Source organism: Patella vulgata, chromosome 3 (assembly GCF_932274485.2).
Source record: "Patella vulgata chromosome 3, xgPatVulg1.2, whole genome shotgun sequence".
Taxonomy (NCBI): Eukaryota; Metazoa; Mollusca; class Gastropoda; family Patellidae; genus Patella; species Patella vulgata.
This window is the reverse complement of record NC_065881.2, coordinates 8,702,145-8,729,781: the sequence shown is the minus strand read 5'-3', so window position 1 is coordinate 8,729,781 and position 27,637 is coordinate 8,702,145. Positions and strand designations below refer to the sequence as shown.

Sequence of the window (27,637 nt, the reverse complement as noted above, 5' to 3'; positions counted from 1 at the left end):
AAATCTAACGTAGGAAACAGTTATGTTACTATTTTTAGATATGTATCGGCAATGTAATGGCTGTGGCGGGAGTCAATCATACCCACGATTAAGTCGGTAAAAGTGATAAATGTATTTACTGAGATAACAGTATATTGTGAAGTTTTTATTTCTAATTTATGGGTTACTTTGATACAATTTTGTGTAAGCTTTTCATCACGGTGTCATTTATTGTGAACAATTCAATACTTGTATAAATATTTGACATTGAAATTTTATAGATGTGAAACGTAAATTCGTCATTCAATTCATGCCATGTTGATCTTTCTTGGAAAGGAATAGTTCCTTGTTTTCGAAGAGCCTCGTTTTTTAGGTTGTTTTGTGAAGAAAAACCTCAGGATGAAAACATGTTTGTGAATTTTAAGATAATACAAGTGTATTTTCCATGAAAACCATTTTCTTTCTTCAAAACATAGAATTATTCAGGACGGCTAAATGTTTGCTAATAAGAAGATGTTGGAAATTGAAAGTAGAGTTTTATGTTGTTAGCCAGGGAAACTATTTCATTTATAACCATATTCGGAATCTGTGTGCTTTTTTGGAGGTTTATGAACTAAAATTAACCATTTATATTCTTATTAAGTTAATTTTAGAAAAAGCTTATGCATTTTTTTTTAAATGAAATAGAAAACACAAGGCCTACATATTGGCTACATAATGTTTTAACATTCACTGGCTAGACTACACATGCCCTTTTTGAATTAGAACAAGCTTAAAAATTTAGTTTTTGTAAAAACTTTGTTGCTTTTCAGGAATCAAAATCTTTTGTGGAACAGTAATTCTATCAAGGGAGAGCCAATTAAGCCTATTTTTAAAGCACAAAATCTGTTAAAACCAATATTAATGATTTTACACTTGTACTAACTTGTAAGGCATAAGTTTCATAATCCGATTCAACAGTTTATTAAATAGATAGATTAATAAGATTTCCATTAACTAAACTGTATAGGTCGGGATAATAGACCTATATAATGCCATTATCATTTAGATGATTTTAACCAAATAACTTCTCTAATAGGTTTAATTAACATAAAGTACAATTTTATGGATACACAATTACTGAGTTTAATACTATGCGAGATTTCGACTAGGATACTCTCCCTTTATCAAGCAAATGATACAGGTATGTGAATAGTGGACAAATACCTACCGAATATGCAACAAAAATAGCAATCAAATACAATTAAAACTTAATACCTTTGATTAAATTCTTATCAAAATGCTGAAGAGTATTGAACTCAGTAATTGTGTATCCATAAAATTGTACTGATTTTAACCATGGTTATTTTTAAAGACACATTATGGGAGGTTAGATAAAGAGCTGGCAGTTCTCATTATAATAGTTAAGAACTAGATGATATAAAGGGAATATGCTGACAATTTCAGTGTGATACCTGAGCCGAAAAAAAACTTATTTTAAAATCTTTGTAGCCTTGATTGTCACTGTTAGCACTGTCACGATAAGTACCGTAACAAAGTCTTGATTATCCATTTTTGCATTTAATCATCAATGGATGTTGAAAAGCAGATCGGATTCAAATCCTTGAAAATCGGACAGATAAGGTGGCATCGAGGGTTGATTACGGTCTGCACAAGTTAATTAATGTCTAATTAATAATTTAGATAACATTTCAGGCCTAAAGAAAGACCTGTAATAGGTAGATTTAGCTCTTGCATGATGTATGTTTAATAAATGTCTAATTAATAGTTTATAAATATAACATTTCAGGCCTAAAGAAAGACCTGTAATAGGCAGACTTTACTCTTACATAATGTATGTTTAAATTGTAGAATGTGAAAAATGAAGAGAAAGAGGGGATGATCGTGTAGATCAACCGATAATGGAGGAAACCAACAGAATCAATGTGAAACAGAAACTGAACTCATCAGTGGATGAAGATCCAGAGTCTAAAAATAATGTCCTGGTTCCCATTGCGAATATAAACTGTTATTTAACGTGTGGAATTTGTAAAGGATATTTATATGAGGCATCAACTATTACAGATTGTATGCATACATGTAAGATTTTTTTTTATTTGGTACCAGTTGCTTAAAAAGAGAGAATTGGGATTTAATGTCCGCTAGGTCATATCAGGACTAACATATGGTTCAATTTTATTTTAATGATTCGCTTGTGCATAGGTGTCTTTAGCAGTGGGAGGAAACCGAAGGACCAGGAGAAAAAACACGTACAACCGGGGAATCGAAACCATGCAATGACAGACCTTATGATGCAATATGCACGTGCTAACCATCCCCCCTCCAGACTAGCGAGGGGGGATTGGTGGTCTAGTGGTTTAAAATGTGTGTGCTGTATCATAAGGGCCGTCATTGAGTCAACTTGCGTGGTTTCGATTCCCCGGTTGTACATGACAAGGAATGGAGTCACCAGTTCAACCTCTCATTGTCCTCAGGTTTCCTGCCACTGTTAAAGACCCCAACGTGCAACTGCAAGTGAATTATTGAAATAAAATTGAATCATATTTTAGTCCCGTAATGACCTAGTCTGTGTCGAGCAGACATTATACCCCACTAGACCATTCAACCCCTCTTATTTCTTTAGCAAAGTTGTTACCTGTCTACATTTAAAATTGTGAGCTGTGTTGGATCTCCCTTGTTAGTGATGCAGGACGGATTGCCTGACAAGGGCAGCTGTCTAGTCGTTTGGATGAGACAAAAAACTGAGGTCCCTTGTACACATTGGTGTGCGCGTAAAAGATCCCTTGACAGTTGGAATTCGATATACAAGAAGAAGAATTGGCCATAGCCCCACTGTCCGAGCAAACATTACCTGTATTTTAAAAAGTTCACCAGTTGATAGTTTAAGCCAAAAGTGAAACTAAAATTGTCAAACAAATTGACTGTCACTTATGAAAAATATGTAATAATATAGTGCTTGTCCCATCAGATCAGTTGAATTGAACATGTATTTTGACTTTATTGAGTAAATTAATGTATTTTGACTTGAATTATTGTGTTAATTGATGTATTTTGACTTGAATTAATGTGTAATTGATGTATTTTGACTTGAATTATTGTGTAAATTGATGTATTTGGACTTGAATTATTGTGTAAATTGATGTATATTGACTTGAATTATTATGTAAATTGATGTAATTTAGATGTATTTTGACTTGAATTATTGTGTAAATTGCTGTATTTCAGTCTGTAAAAGCTGTATAGTCAAGTTTACAGAGAAGAATGTCCACTGTCCAACCTGTAATATAGTCATTCACCCAACAGAACCTCTCATAAATATAAAGTAAGTTTTGGATTCAATTTTTGAGGGGCCAAGCTCCCATACACTTGCTCCTCTGACAGAATGTTTTGACTTTATTCTTTCCTTTTATACAGAGCCGTGGTGGCTCAGTGAGTAAGATGCTGGAGATCTCGGGTTTGTCCCCTGTGTTGATGGGAGAATGTTTCTCAGTATTTTCTTGTCAATCATTGTTTTGTTTTCCATTTGAAGTCAAGCCTTTATCATTACTGGTCTGGGACTTGATTTTGAAATATAGGTGTGTTATTTCAATGTGATTAAAACAAAGATCCTATTTCGTTTCGTTTTTTATAGTTCAAAATTTCGTTTTACTTGTCTTTACTACACTAGGATCTTGAAGAGTTGTTATATAACCCACGTTCTGAATGATGTGAGAAATTAGCTAATGAAACAGTCTGTTACGGCAAGGTTTTGGAACTGTGGGTAACCCACTAGAAACATCAACGCTGATTGGTTAATCAAATGTCTGACATCATAGGGTCAAACGCCGTTCGTATGACCCCTGACGTGACCTTCCACTACAACCGGTCAGATCTTCATGTAGTGTAGGCCATCGACAGATTTAAAAAATCAAAACGAAATATAGATCTGTATTTTAATCAAATTGTTGTTATTTGAAATGAGGGTATATTGTGTCCATAGGTTTGTCTTGTGTAATTGTTTGTGTGTGGTGTGGTTGTCATGTAGAATATTAGATGGAATGAGATATATGGTCTTTGTTTCAGGTTAGATAGAACATTACAAGATATTTTATACAGTCTTTTACCACATGTTGCTCAAGGTAAGATCAGTGGAAACAAATTAGTTACCATGGTTATTTTGATAAGGGAGCCACAGTGGCTAAGTGGGTAAGACGCAGGCTCGCTAGTGTGGAAGTCATGTGTTTAATCCCTGCATTGGCCGAGAAATTTTATGCTCTGGAAACCTCCCACTGCTAAAGACCCCCTTACGCTCAAGCAATTTATTGAAGAAAAAAATTAACTTTATCTTAGTCCCAAAATGATCTAGTTTGTGTCAAGTAGACCTTAAACCTCTCTCTTTCTCTCTCTCTCTACTGTATATATTTGAGCAAGAAATATAGACCAGAAAAAAAGTGGGACCACAGAATTATTGATTAATTGGTATTATAGGCCAGAGCCTAGATGAAAATCTGTCTCTCTATGTTTTAGGAACTTTGAGTTTCCAGTTTCCATTTTCAGGGTTTTAATGAGACTCGCATTACAAAATGATTTTCAATAATTTTTTTGGGTTTTTCAGAGGAACAAGAAAGAGAGAAAAAATTCTATGAAATACATGGTATAGAAAAAAAATGTAGGTGTACATTACTTCTTTATCTTTGAAGGAGCCGCGATGGTTCAGTGCGTAAGACTCTGGCTCACTACGCAGGAGGGTCTTCGGTTCGCTCATGGTGTTGGCTCCGAAAATTTCCTCAGGATATATGACCCTTTTCACTGGTGCAGAATGGAGGGCCTGGCAAGGACAGTGTCTAGTTGTTCGGATGGGACAAAAAAAAAATGAAGTGTCATTTACACATTGGAGTGCATGTAAAAAAAACCCTTAACAGTTGGAATTCAAAATAAAAGTAGTCTGCTGTACTGCTGTCCGAGCAAAATTCGCCGCATAGGTATGCTGTATGGCATATGATTGTCTTCATTAGCCCAGTTGGTGCAGAAAAGTAGGACTTTTTGTTACATAGCGCTAAAATCAGGCATAGAGTATTTAATGATAGTTTCGTATTTTGTCTAGATGTTCCTGTCTACAGGTCCATCAATCAGGCATATTTAATGATATATATTCATGTTTTTGTCTAGATGTTCCTGTCTACAGGTCCATCAATCAGGTGTATTTAACGATATATTCATGTTTTTGTCTAGATGTTCCTGCCTACATCACTCCATGTATTAAACCAACTATAAAACACGATGTTGAACATAAGTTTGATGTAAAACCAGAAGTTATCCCCCCAGTTTCTCTTCTTTTAAATTATGGAGGGTTTGTATTCAATATATTCACTCTTTTAGATTACAATACACATCATATAGCTCCTCTATCTCTACAATACACATCATATAGCACCTCTACAATACACATCATATAGCACCTCTACAATACACATCATATAGCACCTGTATCTCTACAATACACATCATATAGCACCTCTACAATACACATCATATAGCTATCTCTACAATACACATCAAATAGCACCTCTACAATACACATCATATAGCTATCACTACAATACACATCATATAGCTATCACTACAATACACATCATATAGCACCTCTACAATACACATCATATAGCTATCTCTACAATACACATCAAATAGCACCTCTACAATACACATCATATAGCTATCTCTACAATACACATCATATAGCTATCTCTACAATACACATCAAATAGCACCTCTACAATACACATCATATAGCACCTCTACAATACACATCATATAGCACCTCTACAATACACATCATATAGCTCCTCTATCTCTACAATACACATCATATAGCACCTCTAAAATACACATCATATAGCACCTCTAAAATACACATCATATAGCACCTCTACAATACACATCATATAGCACCTCTACAATACACATCATATAGCTATCTCTACAATACACATCAAATAGCACCTCTACAATACACATCATATAGCACCTCTACAATACACATCATATAGCTCCTCTATCTCTACAATACACATCACATAGCACCTCTACAATACACATCATATAGCACCTCTAAAATACACATCATATAGCACCTGTATCTCTACAATACACATCATATAGCACCTCTACAATACACATCATATAGCTATCTCTACAATACACATCAAATAGCACCTCTACAATACACATCATATAGCACCTCTACAATACACATCATATAGCTCCTCTATCTCTACAATACACATCATATAGCACCTCTACAATACACATCATATAGCACCTCTACAATACACATCATATAGCACCTCTAAAATACACATCATATAGCACCTGTATCTCTACAATACACATCATATAGCACCTCTACAATACACATCATATAGCTATCTCTACAATACACATCATATAGCACCTCTACAATACACATCATATAGCTCCTCTATCTCTACAATACACATCATATAGCACCTCTACAATACACATCATATAGCTATCACTACAATACACATCAAATAGCACCTCTACAATACACATCATATAGCTATCTCTACAATACACAATCATAATCTAACATTTATATTAAAATAAAGCTGGCCAAGCCCTTTAGTGTAATACAAGTCTGTCAGTAATAAGAGTATACATGTATAGGAATTTTAGCAGCGGTTGGGGATCCAAGATGGGGACAATTTTATAAACTAAGACAATATTTATACTAATTTATATACGTACTTGTATAGGATTGGAGTGTAGTGAGGCCAAAAACGGTGGCAACGCTATGCATGACTGTTTTTTCCTATGTTATTTCAACTGGTAAGGGGGTTGGATGGCCGAATGGTTAGCGTGTGCATGTTGTATCATAATGTCTGTCATTCAGTCAACTGGCGTGGTTTGTATTCCCCTGTTGTATATGACAAGGAGTAGGGTCGCTTATCCAACCTCGTGGGTCCTCTAGTTCCCTCCCACTGCTAAACACCCCTACTCGCAAGCAAATTATTGAAATAAAATTGAACCGTATGTTAGTCCCGAAATGACCTAGTTTGTGTCTAGTGGGCCTCTCTCTCTCTCTCTCTCTCTATCTCTCTCTCACACACACCTGGTAATATAAATCTTTGATCACCACAAATCCGCTAACATGAAATGAAATGAAATGGGGTTTAACATCCTACTGTTTTGCTCCGAACTGGGCTAATGAAGGTAGTTTACAAGTCTTAAGTGATTCCAGTCAATGAACTTAAAATTACCAGGTTCTTCAAAATGAAATGAAATGAAATGGGGTTTAACGTCCTACTGTTCTGCTCCTAACCCGGGCTAATGAAGACGGGCATACGCCATACAGTGTGCTATGAGGGAAATTTTGCCCGGACAGCGGCACTACGACCTACTCTTATATCGAATTCCAACTGCCAAGGGATTTTTTACGTGCACGCCAATGTGTACACGGGACCTCGGTTTTCCGTCCCATCCGAACGACTAGACAGCTTTCCTTGTCAGCCCCTCCGTCCTGCATCACTGACAAGGGAGAACCACACCGGAAAATAAATCCGCTAACAACCTTTATTTTACTTTTTTTTTTCTTGCAGATGTTCTTCTGGTATCATTTTGAAGGTAAGTCATCAGTGTCTCTTTATCTCACAGATTTGATAAATTCTGCACAATATTGATTTAAACATTTACAGCCAAACTGGACTGACTAAGGGCAGCCACAGCCCCAGAAACAGCAATATGACACAGTTTTTAAACGATGGTTATAACTCTTTAAGATTATTAAATATTTTAGCAAATGTTCAAAATTCCAACTAAATTGTTCAAGATTCAAATATTACATTCCATAGTTCTTGTGAAAATTGGCTAATTTTTAGGCTCTTCCCATCTTGAACATTATTAAAACAAAGTGGAGTCAACTGCTTACAAATATAAGTAGTTTTGCGACTAATTAAACTAACATTTGTTAGAGCATGGTAATAGATAGCATGTGTTCTGTCGGTCATTTGCTTTAAGACACACGTCTTGGGTTCTACCTAGGTGTTAGTCGAGAATGTTCGTCATGATTTTCTGGCGTGGTTCCCTCTTGTCAGTGGTGTCGGAAGGAGATACTTACAAGAAACAGTGACTAGTGGTTTGACTACATATTGGCGTGCCCATAAACGAACCCTTGACAGATGGAATTCAAAAAGTAAGAGTAGGCTGTAGCGTGCATGTTAAAGATCCCTTGGAAGTTGGAATTTGATACAAGATTAGGCTGTAGCACCGTTGTCAGGGCAAAATTTCCCTCTTTAACACACTGTATTAAGTATGCCTGTTTTCATTAGCCCCAGGACATTAAACCCCATTTTATTTCATTTTGTTTTTATTTTCAGGCCTTAGAAAAAAGATATTTACGGGTGACTGGTGGTGCTACCATTTGTCATGTGGTACAGTTTTTAAGAAAGAAATTAACCCTGAAAGACTATCACCAGGTATATTTCATTTTGTTTTTTTGTCCCCCGCCTTTCGAAGAAAGCAGGGGACTATCAAAATGGTTTCGTTCGTCTGTCTGTCTGTCCGTCACACTTTTTGGGACACAATAACTCTATTTCTAATTGAGCTAGAATGTTCAAACTTGGTGTAGGTGTTTATTAGGTCGATGCCTTGATGGAGATCTCGAAGATGAGCATTTTTTGCTTAGGGTAAGCAGAGATAAGCAATTTGATTGGTTAATGCTTTGGGACACGATAACTTTAATTCTAATTAAATGAGAGTGATGAAACTTTGTGTATAGTTTCATTACATCAATACCTTGACTAAGTTCAATAATGAGCATTTTCTGCTCAGGGTAAGCAGGGTGATAAGCAATTTGATTGGTCGAGACTTTGGAACACAATAACTCTCCTTCTAATTGAGGTGGGGGGTTGAATGGCCGAATGGTTAGCACTCGCGCGCTATATCATAAGGCCTGTCATTGAGTCAACTGGCGTGGTTTCGAATCCCCGGTTGTACGTGACAAGGAGTAGGGTTGCCTGTCCAACCTCGTGGGTTTTCTCTGGGTCCTCCGGTTTCCTCCCACTGCTACGAAAAGCGAATTATTGAAATATAATTAAACCATATGTTAGTCCCGAAATGACCTAGCCTGTGTCGAGTGGACGTTAAACTCCATCTCTCTCTCTCTCTCTCTCTCTCTAATTGAGGTAGAATGTTTAAACTTGGCATAGGTGTCTATTAGGTGAATGTTTAAACTTGATGTAGATGTACATTAGGTGAATGTCTTGACTGAGTTCAATGATTAACATTTCGAGCTGAAGCTAAGCAGAGCTAATCGATTTCATTTGTCAATGGTTTGGGACAAGATAATCTTGATTCTATCTGATAAAGAGTGATGAAACTTAGTGTATGGTTCGATTGCTCGATACTTTTGAAAAAAATAAATGTGCGATTAATTAATATGTGTCATCTATTTATTTTGGAATTTCGACAGGGGGACATCAGCCTCACTTTTGGCTTGTTTATACTTTCGATGGCCTCTACTACATGAAGATTTGACCGGTTGTAGTGGAAGGTCGTGTCAGGGGTCATACAAGCGGCTTTTGGCCCTATGATGTCACAAACCTCTGCAGACTCCGGTACTCTAGATTCGTTGAATCGGCCGAGGTGTGCCAAATGTTTAAAGGCTTTGATGTTGAAACCACTTGTGCATTATTCTGTTGATCTCAAGGTAATAATCAACAATAACCGACACTAGCATTAATCTCACAGATAATGATTGGTGATTGCTTGTTAATTTTTGGGAGTGAAAACCAACTGATTGAAGGCTGGATTATACAATGTTAATTTAATGCAAACCATGTGATGTCATAATCCGTAATATTCAGATTACTCAAAACTTTTTTGTTGAAGTAATAAGGAAATAAATCGGGACATGAAAATTATGAAGGATTTCACAGAAGCCAGATACGATACAGTCGACTGAGATTACTGATTATTTGATTTTGTTAGACTTGATCAAGTTAATATATATTTGTAGGTAAATTTATACTGTAGTTGTGGTTCGAGTAATATATGTTTAGACGGTACTAGAACATTACAAGCTGTTAAAGATCTCTATTCAAGTACAAAGGTTAGAGTTTAATTTTATATTAGTATGTGGGCATATCTTGCCTGGTAACCGCTGGTTATATTAGTATGGTTCTGAAAAATGTAGTGTTGTAAGTTTATCGCCAGAAGAAGTTACACGGCTTTAAAGTTACACATAACAAAAGTAAAAAATAAAATCAAAGACAATATAACTTGTTACTGTAATGTAATGTAATGTAATGTAATGTAATGTAATGTAATGTAATGTAATGTAATGTAATGTAATGTAATGTAATGTAATGTAATGTAATGTAATGTTATGTAATGTAATGGGGTTTAATGTCCTACTGTTTTACTCCGACTGGGCTAATGAAGATGGGCATATGCCATACAGTGTGCTATAAGAGAAATTTTGCCCAGACAGCGGCACTACGGCCTACTTTTATATTGTATTCCAACGGCCAAGGGATCTTTTATGTGCATGCCAATATGTACATGGGACCTTGGTTTTTCGTCCCATCCAAATGACTAGACAGCTGTCATTGTCAGGCCCTCCATCTGAACCACTGACAAGGAGAAACCATGCTGGAAAATCCTGATGAACTTTCTCGGCCAACACTGGGATCGATCCTGCGACGTCCAGGCTAGCGAGCCAGTGTGTTACTCACTTAGCCACTATGGCTCCTCGTCACTGAAACTACTGCCAATGGGTAGAAGAATCCCTGCACCATGCATATTAATAAAGTATAGGTAAAATTCCCCAGTCAACTAACTTTACAATACAGTCTTGTCAAATTTTTTTATTTGTAGGATATTTTGGAGCTTGAGTATCATGTTTTATCTACCTGTGTGATGTAGACATTGTTATCTTGGATATAAAAATATCCTACAGTCTACGATAAAAAAACAATTATCCAATAGTCGTAAGATAAAAAGACAGGATAAAAAGACAATCATTCTATAGTCTAGGATATTAAGACAATCATCCTAAAGTCTAGGATGAAAAGACAATCATCCAGCAGTCTAGGATAAAAAGACAATTATCCTACAGTCTAGGATAAAAAGACAATCATCCTACAGTCTAAAATAAAGAAAGACAATCATCCTACAGTCTAGGATAAAAAGAGACATTCATCCTACAGTCTAGGATAAAAAGACAATTATCCAACAGTCTTAAGATAAAAAGACAATTATATATCCTGTAGTCTAGGATAAAAAGACAATCATCCAACAGATATGTTATATTGTACATTAATCAATCAAACTGTATATTTTACCGGTTATTGGGCATTAAAGGTGTTCAAGGTTTCTACAAGGCGAATATTTAAAGCACCTGCTAAGTTAACAATTCCAGTAAATATTAGATAGGTTTAAGTAAACGTGGTTTGAACTGTACATTTCAATTGACCATGAAGGTGTTTAATGAAATATTCAAGTTTTTCTGTTGAATAGTATTTAAAACACATTTTAAAGGCTCGATGCATCATTTGGAGCTTTAGGAATCCCTTGAAATCTACAATATTGTAAAAGTTCAATCACTTATAAGAATATTAGACTAAAAATTGTTCAGTTCCATTCAGTATTTACAAAGATATGATAAATTAATATATTTAGCTCTATAAAGATCCCTTGTAAACAATATTGATGCGCCATTTAGTGCTATAAGATTCCCTGGCAAGCTACAATATTGTGAATATCAATCCAAAAATGGCTCAATTCAATTCAATATGTACAAAGGTATCATGTGGAATTGAAATTACATTGATAAATTTAGCTCTATAAGAATTCCTTTCAAACGACAGATATTGTAAAAGTTAAATCTCTAATAGGAATATTAGTCCAAAAATGGTTCAATTCTGTTCAATATTTACAAAGTTATGATAAGTTGAAATTTCATTGATATATTTAGCTCTAGAAGAATTCCTTGCTAACTACAATATTGTGAAAGTTCAATATCAGTCCAAAATGGTTCAAGTCCGTTCAGTATTTACGAGTTATGAAGAACTGGAATTTAATCAATCTATGCTGCTGGAGCATAACAAGACGTCGCCATTTGACGGTAGCGGAGAAACCGAATGGGTCTAGTTTAAATCTGATTGAATCCAATTTGGGAAATTATCTAGTATTGTTATATGATTTTGTTTAAACATGCATTATGGAAGATTAGATAAAGAGCTGGCAGTTCTCAATATAATAGTTAGAAACTAGATAATGTAAAGGGAATATGCTGAAAATTTCAGTCAAATTGATCCACTCTGAACCCAGATTTTATCGATTAAATTTTAGGTTTGCTTAAAGGGGTATTATGGAAGTTTATATAAAGAGCTGACAGTTCTCACTATAATAGTTAATAACTAGATAATGTAAAGGGAATATGCTGAAAATTTCAGTCAAATTGCTTCACTAAGCCAAGAAAACCTTATTTTAAAATCACTGTAGACTTGATTGTCATTGTTACCGAGTCACGATAATTAACAAAGTCTTGATTATCCGTTGTTACGTTAATCATCTAAGGGCGTTAAACAGCAGATCAGATTCAAATCCAATGAAAATCAGACAGATAAGACGGCATCAAGAGTTGATTATAGTCTTTTCATATTAATAATTAATGTCTGACTGATAGTTTATATAACATTTTAGGCTTAAAGAAAGACCCACAATAGGCAGATTTAGCTCTTGCATAATGTATGTTTAATGGTGAGAAATTTGATATTTTAGCAAAAGTGCTAGTGATGCATCAAGCCTTTAAATTGTATTTAAAAGTACAAAGTAGTTGGTTACTATGGTAAACCATGCTTTTTATTTCATTATTATTACCACTTTGTTTGACGTTGATTTTATATGATTGGACCCTTTAATAGAAAAACCCAATATCTGTACAGGGTCCTGTTTCTTGAAATCTTAACTAAAGATAAAATCCAAAATTTTGATTGGCTAAGCACTTAAATCAGTCTAATATTATCCAATCACATTTACTAAAATTTGGATTTTCTTAGTTAAAATTACATGAAACAGGCCTCAGGCTGTAATAGATGTTTGGTTAAAACAAGGGCAGATAATTCCAGCTGATATTAGAGTAATAATATATATTGTTTATTATTGTTTTTAAGTTACTAAAATGTTTAAATAAATAGGGAGATTCTAATTGTAGGCCGGTTGGGGAGGTTCGGGTATTTCCGGGAGTCCAAAATGGCCGCTTTATATAAATGAGTATTTTGGGGAATACTAACCCTAACCCTAACCCTTTTAAGAGGGATAAAAGATAAATTGGATCCAAGTTCAGTCTTCTAAAAAGGGTTAGGGTTAGGCCTAATATTACCCCATAATTCTCATTTATATAAAGCGGCCATTTTGATCTCCAGAAACACTCGAACCTCCCTGACCAGCCTGCAATAAGAATCTCCCAAATAAATATTCTTATCTTGTTATGTTATTGTTAATGTTTGTATCAGTTGGTTATTGTTGTTTAATCTTAAAATTTGTTTTTAACTGATTATTTTGTGTTTATATTATAACATGTTGGTTTACATAATTGTAGTTTCACTTTTCTTTTTTTTTCTTTAGGCCAAATAAACAAATACCTTTGTTTACGGTTACTTGGTAACAAAAATAGGGTCGATCAGAGAATCTTATTGCCCCCTTTTTTTTCGTTGGCTTTGTGGGATCAGATGGAATATATCTTTTAATAACCCCCATCAATGCTTGAAGGTGGGGGGTGGATGGCCGAATGGTTAGAATGTGCGCGCTGTATCATAAGGTCTGTCTTTGAGTCAACTAGGGTGGTTTCGATTCCCCGGTTGTACGTGACAAGGAGTAGAGTCGCCTGTCCAACCTCGTGGGTTTTCTCCGGGTCCTCCGGTTTCCTCCCACTGCTAAAGACCCCTACGCGCAAGCGAATTATTGAAATAAAATTAAACTATATGTTTGTCCCGAAATGACCTAGTTTGTGTCGAGTGGACATTAAACCCCATCTCTCTCACTCTCTCATCAATGCTTGCAGTCTATAGCCGTTGTGATGTCATTTTGAATTATTTTCTAGCTTAATTACTGAGTAAGGTTCTTTAAAATAATGCTGATTTCGGCCGTAATAAATACCAAAATTCCAGTGTGTGCAGAAAACCTTGCCAATGCCGCAATACGGATTTATAGGACAGGAGGTTGAGCAAAAGAAAATAGGGTCAGTTGGCGTTAACTGTAAACACAGTTTTTTGGACCTAATTGTACAGCAGTATGTATATTTTAGTAAATAAACAGTCATTTATGCATATACATAATTTTAATTACATAAATGAAGACATTATTTTATAAATAAATATTTATTTAAGAATTGTATTTTAGTACACAAACAATCATTGGTCAGTAAGTCATTTATGTATAATTTAATTACAGTTATTACGTAATGACAATGTTTAAATATCAATAAACAGCCATTTATGTATAATTTAATTACAGTTATTACATAATGACAATGTTTAATTATCAATAAACAGCCATTTATGTATAATCTAATTATAGTTATTACATAATGACAATGTTTAATTATCAATAAACAGCCATTTATGTATAATTTAATAAATTACATAAGAACAATGTTTAATTATCTAAAGAAGACTATTTTATTAACAAATAATAAACAGTTATTTATGTATAATTTAATTTAATTAAGGTTATTACATAAGGACAATGTTTAATTATATAAAGAATATCATTTTGTTAACAGATAATAAACAGTCATTTATGTTTAATTTAATTAAAGTTATTATCTATGTAAGAACAATGTTTAATTGACTCTTCATTAACAGATAATAGACAGTCATTTATGTATAATTTAATGTAAATTATTATATAAGGACAAAGTAGTATTATCCAAGGAATATTATTTTATTAATAGATAATAAATTTATGGATAGTTTACACTGAATTACGGTATAGAAATGAAATGAAATAAGGTTTAACGTCCTACTGTTCTGCTTCGACTGCGCTAATGAAGACGGGCGTTTGCCATACAGTGCGCTATGAGAGAAATTTTGCCCGGGCAGGAGCACAATATCGAATTCCAACTGCCAGGGGATCTTTTATGTGCATGTAAATGTATACATGTGTCCTCTGTTTTTCATCCTATCTGAACTACTAGATAGCTGTCCTTGTCAGGTCCTCCATCCTGCACCACTGACAAGGGGAAAACCACGCCAGGAAATCCTGATGAACTTTCTCTGCCAATGCAGGGATCGAACACGCGACCTCCAGACTAGCGACCCAGCGTCTTACCCACTTAGCTACCGTGGCTCCACTGAATTATAGACGGACATAATTCATTTAGCAAATACTATTTTAAAAATAGAGAAAAAAACATTCATTGTAATTGAATGATTATCAATTTGGGGTTTAATTCTCAGTCCATTCTGAATAAATTACCTAGATGCATTATAGGGCCTAAATATGTTTATTATTTTATTTTTGTTTGATATTAAAATGTTGTTTATAGTTTTCAGTTTTAAAAATGGAAGTACAATTTTACAATAAATGCCAGCAATTACAAAAATGAAATGAAATTGGGTTTATCGTCCTACTGTTCTGCTTCAACTGGGCTAATGAAGACGGGCGTACGCCATACAATGTGCTATGAGGGAAATTTTTCCTGGGTAGCTGCACTATGGCCTTCTCTTGCATCACATTCCAACTGCTAAGGGATCTTTTACATGCACGCCAATGTGTACATGGGACTTTGTTTTTTTCGTCCCATCCGAACAACTAGACAGCTGTCCTTGTCAGGGCCCTCCTTTCTGCACCACTGAGGAGAAAGCACATCGGAAACAGCAATTACAAATTGTATTTCAGGAATGGTATTCCCATGAAGGATTTAAATCAATTTTTAGATGCTTCTTTTTTAAGGTGGTCGTATATTGCCGTCTACCCAGTCCACCCTGGTTTCTATTCCCTTGGTGAACATCTCAAGGAGTAGGGTCACTGGGGGTTGGATGGCCGAATGGTTAGCGCATGCGCGTTGTATCATATGGTCTGTCATTGAGTCAACTGGCGTGGTTTCAATTCCTCGGTTGTACGTGACAAGGAGTAGGGTCACCTCTCCAACCTTGAGGGTTTTCTCCGGGTAGTCCGGTTTCCTCCCACTGATAAAGACCCCTATGCCCAAGCAAATTATTTAAATAAAATTGAAGCATATGTTAGTCCCAAAATGTCCTAGTTTGTGTCGAGTGGACGTTAAACCCTCTTTCTCTCTCTCTCTTTCTCTTTTTTTAGCACCTTATGGGCTTTAAATAATGATCTGATCCTTTTGAAATTTCTGTTTAGCAATTTATCTGCTGGTGAATATAAATTTGTTGCCTTGGAAACCAATGTTTTATAGGTTTGATTGGATCTGGGTTTGTTGTAAACAGTCAAATCATATCTTTATTGTACTCAGTACCTAATCTGACTAAAATACAAATCTAGATTTCGTTTCGTTTTTTTTTTATACTTTCGATGGCCTATCCTACATGTAGAAAAGGGGGAACGCTACATCAGAGACGGTCCTGCACATATGACGTCATAAAGGATAGGCTTGGTCCAGGGTTTGGGTTAGCGCTAGCCCTGTTTACATCTCGAGTCTTTGAAGAAATCTGCAGGTCCTAACCCTTACCCACAATCCACACATGACGTCATATGTGCTAAAATATGCAGGACCGTCTCTGACCTAGCGTTCTCTGTAGTGTAGTACAAGTAAAACGAAATTTTGAACTATAAAAAACGAAATGAAATAGGGTCTGTGTTGTAATCAGATTGACTTAGTACCTAAGTTAATACTACATGTAATACAGTACCCATGTTTTATTTGTCAGATTTGTCGTTAATCCGATTTGTTGTATATTGTTTTCAACAGGTGAATTGATTTTAATTGAATTAATATTTTGTTATGAAATAAATATTTAAAACAAATGTATGTGACATGTTGATATTCACAGGTGGAAGTTGAATAAAATCAGACCTAGATTATAATTTTTTAAACCATCTACACAGTGTTGTGAAGTTTGTTGCCGGGGATACTCTATTTTTGATATTTTTCACGGATCGGTTCCTGCTTATCCCTGGATGTATCACTGAGATCCAGGCTTGCCTGCACTGTATTAGGGAATCTTCCGCCCTCCTTTTTTTCGGGTGTGGGGTTTTTATCGTCCTTTACTTGGATTTTCTAAAATCGGATATGATGTGAAAAGAAGAGCAATCTGATTAAAACACAAATCCTATTTCGTTTGATTTTTTATTGTTCAAAGTTACGTTTTACTTGTCTTTACTACACTAGGATCTGGATGAGTTGTTATATAACCCACGTTCTGATTGATGTGAGGGACTAGCCAATGAAACGGTCTGTTACGGCGAGTTTTTGGAGTGAGGTGCACAGAACTGTGGGTAAAGCACAGATCCTATTTCGTTTCGTATTTTATAGTTCAAAATTTCGTTTTACTTTTCTTTACTACACTAGGATCTGGAGGAGTTGTTATATAACCATAACCTGTGTTCCGTGTTCTGGATGATGTGAGGGATTAGCCAATGAAATGGTCTGTTACGGCGAGTTTTTGGCATGAGGTGCACGGAACTGGGTAAACCACTAGAAACGTCAACGCTGATTGATTAATCAATGTCTGATGTCATAAGGTCAAAAGCCGTTTGTATGACACCTGGCGCAACCTTCTACTGCAACAGGTCAGATCTTTATGTAGTGTAGGCCATCGAAAGTATAAAAAACGAAATATAGATCTGTATTATAATCAGATTGATAAGAAGGGCGTCCTTTCACCATCAAAAAATAGACAAAATTAACAGCATGCCTACATCAAAATTGGCACAAATATTCCTTGGGGACTACTCTTGAAAAGGTCCATTAGCCATTCAAAAATCCAAGATGGCGACAATTTTAAAGATGGTCGATTTTCGGGCAACGAAATACCTATTTTATTAATCCTTAACACATGTTCATCTAAATTGGACAATTATTATGATCTTGAGAGGGTTCACGCACCTTGTGCAATTCACATTTTGCACAAACAGCAAGGGCCATAACCACTCCCCCAAGATCTGTTGATCCTTAATGTGAAGTTTCACCCGAATCTCACCAAAGATGGTGGACTCTAGAGGGTCCACAATTTCTATACAATTCAGATTTTGCGAAAAAGAGAATGCCCTGACCCAAGAAGCTGCGATGCACAAAAATCTAACTCCTCCAAGATCTTTAGATCCTTACATTGTATATGTTAAATTTCATCATGGGGGCTGGGGGGAGGGCGGGGTCTAAATCTATTTGTTAAGTCAGCTCAATTTTAGACAAGGTTGCTGATATGTAAATACAGTTCGGGCATGTGATTGTTGGCAAGATTGTAGACTAGGGTTAGGGTAGGCTAAGCATTAGGGCTAGGTCCAGGGTTAGGGTTAGGGTTGGGATTATCACTAGCCCTGTTTTCATCCCGTGACCTTTGACCAAACTTGATGTTGGCCTTATCAAATAGATCTAGCCATCCAATAATCATGAGCCCCGGAAACATGTACCGATTCGACCCCCTCTCCTTGGGTCTGATTGTAAAGTTTGTAGGCCACTTCAAGGAGATCAGTTTCCTCGACCTTGCACAATAGTTAACGAGCAGCAGGATTTGGTTTGAGTACAATAGCTAGTCAATAAATAATTAATATTAGTCTATTTTATTTACTCAACGAAGCTCAACAATTGGTCTGGGATTACTCCACAGCGATAAATATTGAATAGTTCCGATTGATTGACTCTTGGCAGAAGTCACGTAAGGTAGATTATGTTACCACTTAAGCTATTAGGCCTATAGTTGAACCAGCAGGATTTATAGTTTCCACTGTGTATACCGCCGCTCTTTTATATCACGGATCGTACAACCTCATTGTTTGTTCAAATCAAACCTATAATTTTCTGACTCTTAAGATATGTAAAACGATACCATAAAATTTATATCGCTATATACGGAGGGATATATGTCAGTGTTTATTGCCGGTTATAAGAGCTAATTTGAGCAGGGAATAATTACCAAGTTTATTAGCATATGGCTATCTAAAACAAAATCCACTTAAAGTAAGTATTTTTTTTTTTTTTTTTTAAATTATTATATTGACGAGGACTGGTTCTAATATGAGTAAGCAATAGGCTAATTACCAAGTTTATTAACTCCCCGATATCTAAAACGAAATTCACGTACAGTAAGTATTTTTTTTGTGGTTTTTTTTTTTGATTATTTAGATATACCCATGATATCAATAGCTGAAAATAATGTAGCCTAGACGTACAAAATTTTTAAATGCAAGGTATCTTTAGAACTGAAATATGCCGATAGTAATATCTTGATGAACTTGGACCAGGTTGTTCTGCTTAGACTTCTTGCTTGAGTCTTGGACTAGACTAGACCGCTTTAATGCAGCATTATAGGCCCCTAGACAAAGCAGTTCACGTGAACCCGCCCGGCAACTATAGACCAGCGCGTCCATGCGTTGAGACGGTCCTAGAGACTGAGGGGGGGGGGGCACAAGTCGTGGACTATTTTTTTACTATCCCGTATTCTAAAAACAAAAGTAACGCAACACTTTAAAAAAAAAAAGAAGAAATAGCGGAAAGACGGGCAAACTGTGTTTTCCCATGCGTTTTAAAGAGGGGGAGGGGGAGATCTAATAAAATTTGTGCCTCGCCGCGCTTGGCGTTCAGTTAGTCTGCCGTTTTTCAGTTGTTAATATGTGGATTTCCAGAAAGAATTAATAAAGTTTATTAATAAAGCACTGCTATGATGGGTATTGGCATAGGAGGCAAATCTCAGTTGGGAATGGGGGAGGCTGGGGCTATTTACCCGAAAATTTTCTTTGTCACACGAATTTTCAGAAGGAATCAATCATTAAACAAAACGAATTTTCCACAAAGCTGAGATGGTCGTTTATTTTAAATTAATTACACAACAATATAAAGCAAAAAAAAAAAACAAATCAATGTTCCCCATTCTCTAATGTTTGTGCCCGAAAAACGGAAATACATTGCTCATGAAATTGATGGTTCGCGCCTATTCTATCAGGACGTCTAAATGCTTTGTGTACCCCTTCCCCTCCACCTCCGGATACTTATACGCGACATTGTAAATAATACAACGTAAGACACCTGTATTTGAATTAAGATAAGTAGATTTGAACAGGTATGCGATCCATGTCAAGTGTTAAATATAAGTATATTTTACCTCGCTCCAAGGTAACTTCTAAATAAACAAATTTACGACATAGATAATACTATTTAACAATTGAAACCATCACGCATATTAAAGTGCTAAACCCTTTGATATATTTAAATATCAATTACATTAAAGTTACAATTTCATATTTTTAACTTATATTTTTAAAATGTATTAAAATAAAGCCCTAAAATAGATGGTATCCATAAACAGTCCTACCTTGTTAAAGAATAATCCTATAATTCACTATTGCCAGTTGAGAAATTGGCAAAAATATCATTTTCAACTTCAAATTCAAACGTTTGAAGATAGCTATTCCATGGGGGGAATAGAAAAACAAGGGAGGTAATGGTGTTATTATTTCTGGGGTGAATGATTTTTAAGTGTGTGAATGATACCTATGATCGTATAATAGTGAGTTGACAACCTATTGAGCAAAAGACATAGAAATAATTATGTTTTGACTTTCTTAGAAAATATGAAACTGTAACTTTAAAACATGTTGAGTAATACGAAGCCAAATGAAATGGAGTTTAACGTCTTGATTTTCTGCACTTACCGGGATAATTGATAAGGCCTTAGATCTAATCGGTAAAGCCGCCATATATACACGTTCAATTTTTTCGCGTATGGAGGGCATTGACGGCGAATTAATTAAATAGAGGATATTTGTCGTTTTAGAGTGAATAACATATTTTATTTCATCGAGAAGCAAGAAAACTTATATTTTCACGAATGCGTAGCATGAATGAAAATATAAACGTTTTCTTGCTTAGAGATGAAATAAAATATGTTATTCACGACAAAACGACAAATGGTCTATTTATTTTTTGATTTTAGGTAAAAACAACACGGACTACTGCTAGCCAGTGGAATAACACTTTTATTTCACTGATAAAACGCGGTATTCCACTACTGATCATAAAATAAAACAATTTAATCGAATCAATTAATTGACGGATCGAAATTCCTTTGGTATTTATTGATGGCTCGTCAATTAAATATACCGTGTGTACTAGTGCCAGAGATGCTTTCATCTCGAAGTTTTCGATCAGAATGAAAACTGACGCTAAAACATTGATCGTGTGTGGGCAAGGTCAATTTCGACAATTAATTGATATTAATTGAATGTGTATGGGCCGCTTAACGCCAACTTCAAGTTTGGTCAAAGGTCACGAAATGTAAACAGGGCTAGCGCTAATCCCATCCCTTGACCTAGCCCTAATGCTTACATAGCCCTAACCTACAATCTCGCCAACAATCACGTGCGAAAATTGAGTTGGCCTTAACAAATAGATTTCGCCATAATGAAGACGGACATATGTCATGGGGGAAATATTACCCGGACAGCGGCACTACAGGCCATTTCTAATTCAAACTGTATAGAGGTTCTTTAACGTGCATGACAACGTGTACATGAGACTTATCGTTCCGTCTGAGCGAGTAGACACTGTTTGTGCCAGGCATTACCTCCTTCATCATAGACAAGGGGAAACCACACCCAACAATTTCGAGGAACACGGTGTGCGCGGCCGAGACTTCTTAGTTAGCGAGCCAGCGTATAACTCGCTGAGCCACCGCGGCTTCCCGAGACTGTTGAGGTTAAACATACATTATGCAAGAGGTAAATCTGCCTATTGCAGGTCTTTCTTTAGGCCCGAAATGTTATATAGACTATTAATAAGACATTTATTAACATGAAAAGACCTTAGTCAACTCTCAATGCCATCTTATGCGTCGGATTGCCACTGGATCACTGCTCAACGGTCATTGATAATTATATCCAAAAGCCGATAATCGAGACTTTAGTAAAGATGATCGTTGCTAGGCCTAAGAAATCAATCACTAATATCTCGGTTCAGATTGGAGCAATTCGACTGAAATCTTCAGCTTATTCCCTTTACATTATCTAGTTTTTAACAATTATAGTGAGAACTGCCCGCTCTTTAACTAATCTCCCATAATTTATCTTTAAATAAATAATTAATAAAAATTTAGACCTGTATAGTACTGTTAATGGATCTGTATTGTCTAATGATAACAAACAGATATTGATTTATTGATCCGGCTGATTGACTTTTACAGATTGGTACATGATATGGCAATATATTTATTTATTATATGATGACTGGGCCTAACAGGCCAATCAAGATTCTAGATTATCGATATCTTTGTCTACAGAATGAAATGAATTTAACATCCTACCATTCTGCACTAATGGGTCATGAAATGGGGTTTAACGTCATACTGTTGTGCTCCGGGGCATACACCATATGCTACGAGGAAAATTTTGCCCGTACAGCGGCACTAGGACCCACTCTTATATCGAATTCCAACTGTCAAGAGATCTTTTACGTGCAAGTCAATGTATACACGAGACCTCGGTTTTCCGTACCATCCGAACGACTAGACAGCTGTTCTTGTCAGGATGCACTAGTCGGGCTAATGAAAATGGATATACACCATGTTCTGTGCTATAGGGATTAGATCTATTTGATAAGGCCAACTTCAAGTTTGAACCTAGCCCCAATGCTTACCCTAACCTTACCTACAATCTCGCCAACAATCACGGGCCCTAACCTTATTTACATCGCAGCGACCTTGACGAAAATTCAGCTGGCCTTAACAAATAGATTTAGCCGTGCTGTGCTATTGGGAAACTTTGCTTGGACAGCGGCTTTTCCGAGCCTTCTTCAGTGAATTGCCTCTATCAGGGTTTCTTATCCAGATAAGGACATATTCCGTACCACCGCCCACCCCCCACGTCCTGCATCACTGACAAGCGAGCCTTTCTTTACAATTATCCTTACTCTTATAATTGTTTCCGAGACTTTAGTTCTTTAAAGAAAATCTATTCTATAGTGAAATTTGGTTGCCGTTTAGGATTGCTGGTGCTATATTCTGCTCAATTCATTATGTTGTGCTGAAATTCATCCAGGGCCGTAATCCATATGATTACCGCCCTGTTAACAGTCCTCTGATCTTACTTGTACACGTATATAATATTATGTAATGATTAAATAATTCATACATCAAAGGAGGGCTATATAAACGGCTTGTTACCTCGATGTATACGTCATAATGCGACTCACGTTAAGTCTTATTATTACAGCTATAACTTGTAGGAGTATGTGGAATGATTGATGTAAGTTATACATAGAATGGCGTGATGTACGTGATATATTGAATGATGAGACGATTTCAATGATATTCCTATATTGAATGGTGTGATGCACGTGGTATATTGAATGATGTGACGATTTCAATGATATTCCGTTATTGAATGGTGTGATGTACGTGGTAATATTGAACTATGTGATGATTTCAATGATATTCCTATATTGAATGGTGTGATGTACGTGGTATATTAAATGGTGATGATTTCAATGATATTCCTTTATTGAATGGTTTGATGATGTACGTGGTATATTGAATGATGTGACGATTTCAATGATATTCCTATATTGATGATGTACGTGGTACATGTATATTGATATGTGATGTCAATGATATGCCTATATTTGATGGTTTGACGATTAGTCTTATATTGAATGGTGTGATGATACCAGTTGTATATTGAATGATGTGATGATACCAGTGTATATGAATGATGTGATGATATCGTTGGTATATTGAATGGTGTGATGATACCAGTTGTATATTGAATGATGTGATGATACCAGTGTATATGAATGATGTGATGATATCAGTGGTATATTGAATGATGTGATGATATCAGTGGTATATTGAATGATGTGATGATATCAGTGGTATATTGAATGATGTGATGATATCGTTGGTATATTGAATGTTGTGATGATACCAGTGGTATATTGAATGATGTGATGATATCGTTGGTATATTGAATGTGATGATACCAGTGGTATATTGAATGCTGTGATGATATCGGTGGTATATTGAATGGTGTGGTGATATTAGTGGTATATTGAATGTTGTGATGATACCAGTGGTATATTGAATGGTATATTGCTACCAGTATCATATTGAATAGTCTGATGATACCAGTGGTATATTGAAGGATGTGATGACACGCCCCCAGTTATATATTGAATGGTGTGATGACACCACTTGTTGAATCATCTGATGATGTGTGTGGTATAGAATAAGGGTGATTAGGTAGCCTCGTGGGTTTTCTGTGGGTCCTCCGGTTCCCCCCTACTACTAAAGACCCCTACGCTCAAGCCAATTATTGAAATAAAATTGAACCATATGTTAGTCTCGAAATGACATAGTACTGGAGTAAACACATTACCTTTTGGTTTAGAATAGCAACACCGCGCCAAAACACCCAAATTGAACACTACAAAGTAGTAATCCACAATTACGCGATACTTGGCACATTACAAAACCAAAACCCATCACCTGGGCACAAAAAAGGTAACAATATCCAGCCTTCCCCCCCCCCCCTTTAAAACTGGTACTTCGATCAGAAATTTGAAAAAAGCCACAACGTTCATATTGTTTTTAAATTGTGTATTTCAGATTAACTATGAATGAAGCAAACAACGACACCGGTGAGGACGACCGTTACCAAGTTCAGTGGCAAGATACTTCTGATGGAGAAACAGACGGAACAGATGACCTAGCAGACTCCGAAAGTGAATCTGAAATCTCCAAGACATTCGAAGCTGAGGATGAGGAGGTATTTTTCACTGAGGGAGATCGGCTCTCGCATATCCTCCAGGGCTGGATGCCAGACTATACTGTCACCCCAATCGAACCACATGCTCGCTCAGAAAAAGAACCTCTATATAGTGCTAAATTGGGCAAAGAGCCGCGTGTCAAAAGAATTCCTAGTTGTGAATCAATCGTTACTCAGTTGTCTCTCCTAAGTTGTTCGACTTACGGTAAAAATGACCACTCTAATGAAAGGAAGCGGCGAAAAAGAAAGAGCAAAGGAAGTCGACCCGTAACTTGCAACTCCTCGGGAAGTAAGTGGATTGCACTTGCCAATCGAAGACAAGGCATGTTCGATAAAATGCTAAGGCAGCAAACCTCTCATGCTGCGGCACCGGGGCTAGGAGACGGACACAATATCGCTTTTGATATGATGGACGAAGATGAAAAGAAGCTTTTGTTTCGATGTGGGTTGGAGGCCGGACTCAATATGGCCCCAGGATTAAAGAAAAGCGATAGCAGTACCAATATCAATAGAATTAGCCAAGCTGAGATCAGAAGGTTTTCTCACTTTGATGTTGTGCCCACTTATGGCAAGAAATCTGACTTTAAGGAACTCCAGAAACAAGCCGCACGTCAAAATAACATTTTGCTGGCGAAGAAAAGTTCACCAGGCAGTAATAGGTCCCTGAACGCCTCCAATCACTCGAAACAATCCGTTACGTCTGCTGGTAGAGATATTCCAACCTTCAACACACCGACCATAAGAACGGTCACTCCGCCGTTTAAGGAGAAAGTTAGAATGTGGCAAGTTGATGAACAGATAATGGACGTCGATCTGAAAGGGGGCGTGTCTGATAAAGTCAAAAAACGAATTGCATCAACGAACATCGCTCTGGAAAGAGTCAGTCGCGTGACAGGAACTCGACCGAACACCACCCTCACTAACAAGCGTACAATCATCAACCATCCCCAAAACATTCGAATATCTCCTGAATTGAGTAGCGTCATCCAACAAGATATTCGAATGCGCATGGGCAGACCGCGTTATCATGAAATCCGAAAACAAGATGTCCAAATATGGGATCGCGGTCAACAGTTAAATCGTTCCCATCGAAATTTAAAAGTATTTAATTGGTTACACAGTCTACAAGAAGATAAATTTGACTCCGATATAGAATCTGGCGTCAGAGATGATTTGTCCACACCAAATTCAGACGGTTGTGGTTTTGTCCATGTCGACTCTGTAGATGAGCCAGCATTTAAACCACTTTCAGCACAACGAACAATCTGAATAAAATACAGATCTATATTTCTTTTCGTTTTTTTATACTTTCGATTGCCTACACTACATGAAGATCTGACCGGTTCTAGTGGAAGGTCGCGTCAGGGGTCGCACCAGCGGCTTTTGATCCTATGACGTCAGACATTGATTGATCAATCAGCGTTGACGTTTCGAGTGGTTTACCCGCAGTTCAGTGCATCGCACGCCAAGAACTCGCCGTAACAGACCATTTCATTGGCTGATCCCTCACTTCAACCAGAACGCATGTTATAATATAACAACTCTTCCAGATCCTAGTATTGTGAAGACAAGTAAAACGAAATTTTGAACTATAAGAAACGAAACGAAATAGGATCTGCGTTTTAATCAGATTGCACAACGAAGAGAGCATACTGCATTTTAAAGTTGGAAAATGTGTGAGTCAGGGCCGCCTTTACAGCAATATAGGCCCCGAGCAAAGCGGTGCACTTGGGCCCTTACCTAAATGAATAAAAATGTAAATGGTCGATGAAATTAAACATATATTTTTTATTGTATTGGTATATATACTTCCAATAAAATCAGTGTTTGAACAGCAAGTCACAACATATATATAATATATAGATTAGCATAGGGACCATATGCTTGTGGGACCCCGGACTCCTCCATGCGTTAAGGCGACGCCGATATGAGTGCTTGTTCGAGACATATACAAGCTGTATTTATAATACTGAAACTGTGTGTACAAATAATGCCTTTAAAAGGATTGGGTAGTTATCGTATCAGGCGCGTGTTCTGATGGGGGTCTGGGGAGTCTGGACCCTCCCTTGCTAGCGCAGAGCATTTTTATTCTCCTAGACATTTATCGATATGAAGTCAAACAAACAAACGTGCGTAGCCATTGCCGCCGTGTCGGCCTCGCTCAATGAGTAGAAATAATATATACTGATTTTATAAAATTCTCGGTTAATCCCCCAGACCTCTCGTCAAACTTGACTAAATCTGCAGATGGCCTTAATATTTAGAACGAACCAGACCGCCAACGAGAGTATTAAAACACGAAACGAATAGATCTGTATTTAATGATTGATTTGTTATGGTGGCGTATTACGTCCGATTTGAGCAATCACCTCGTGGTGATGACGTTGGTGTGAACCAACAGGAAAAAACAAAGTGTGTTGAAAGCAATGTCGTGAAATAAGAGAATTGAATGAGAGATTATGTCGTTCATAAATACCAAATCTGTAAGATTATACATCCATGTAGGTCTATATCGATTAAACAATACAGGTGTAAGGGACCACTGGAAATTTCAACACTTGCTTCCAAATGAAATTAAATTGGGTTTAACGTCCTACTTTTATGCACTGAATGGGCGGATGAAGAAGACGAGCGTCCAAATGAATAACCCGCAGCACGGGATGGGTTTGTTGAACAACGCCGCAGATGGTTAATCTATTTGTTAAGACCA

General features: G+C 36.5%; 2 protein-coding genes across 4 annotated transcripts; both read left to right on the top strand.

Annotated features, from left to right (window-relative positions):
* Positions 1-46: 46 nt before the first annotated feature.
* Positions 47-14,203, top strand: LOC126815949 (polycomb group RING finger protein 6). 2 transcript variants are annotated; one of them, XM_050542072.2, is made up of 10 exons: positions 47-96; positions 1,831-2,058; positions 3,205-3,301; positions 4,042-4,097; positions 4,574-4,627; positions 5,191-5,308; positions 7,581-7,605; positions 8,358-8,456; positions 9,998-10,090; positions 10,858-14,203. In XM_050542072.2, exons 2-10 carry the CDS (start codon positions 1,881-1,883, stop codon positions 10,903-10,905), a joined length of 768 nt encoding a protein of 255 aa, XP_050398029.1. In that variant the 5' UTR covers positions 47-96; positions 1,831-1,880; the 3' UTR covers positions 10,906-14,203. The 2 variants fall into 2 exon arrangements, with proteins under 2 accessions (XP_050398029.1, XP_050398028.1); XM_050542071.2 differs by having other exon boundaries at positions 71-183.
* Positions 14,204-19,032: 4,829 nt separating this feature from the next.
* Positions 19,033-26,688, top strand: LOC126815915 (uncharacterized). Of its 2 annotated transcripts, none has more exons than XM_050542015.2 (2): positions 19,033-19,132; positions 24,768-26,688. In XM_050542015.2, exon 2 carries the CDS (start codon positions 24,775-24,777, stop codon positions 26,194-26,196), a length of 1,422 nt encoding a protein of 473 aa, XP_050397972.2. In that variant the 5' UTR covers positions 19,033-19,132; positions 24,768-24,774; the 3' UTR covers positions 26,197-26,688. The 2 variants fall into 2 exon arrangements, with proteins under 2 accessions (XP_050397972.2, XP_050397974.2); XM_050542017.2 differs by lacking the exon at positions 19,033-19,132 and adding an exon at positions 23,477-23,557.
* The last annotated feature ends 949 nt before the right edge of the window (positions 26,689-27,637 follow it).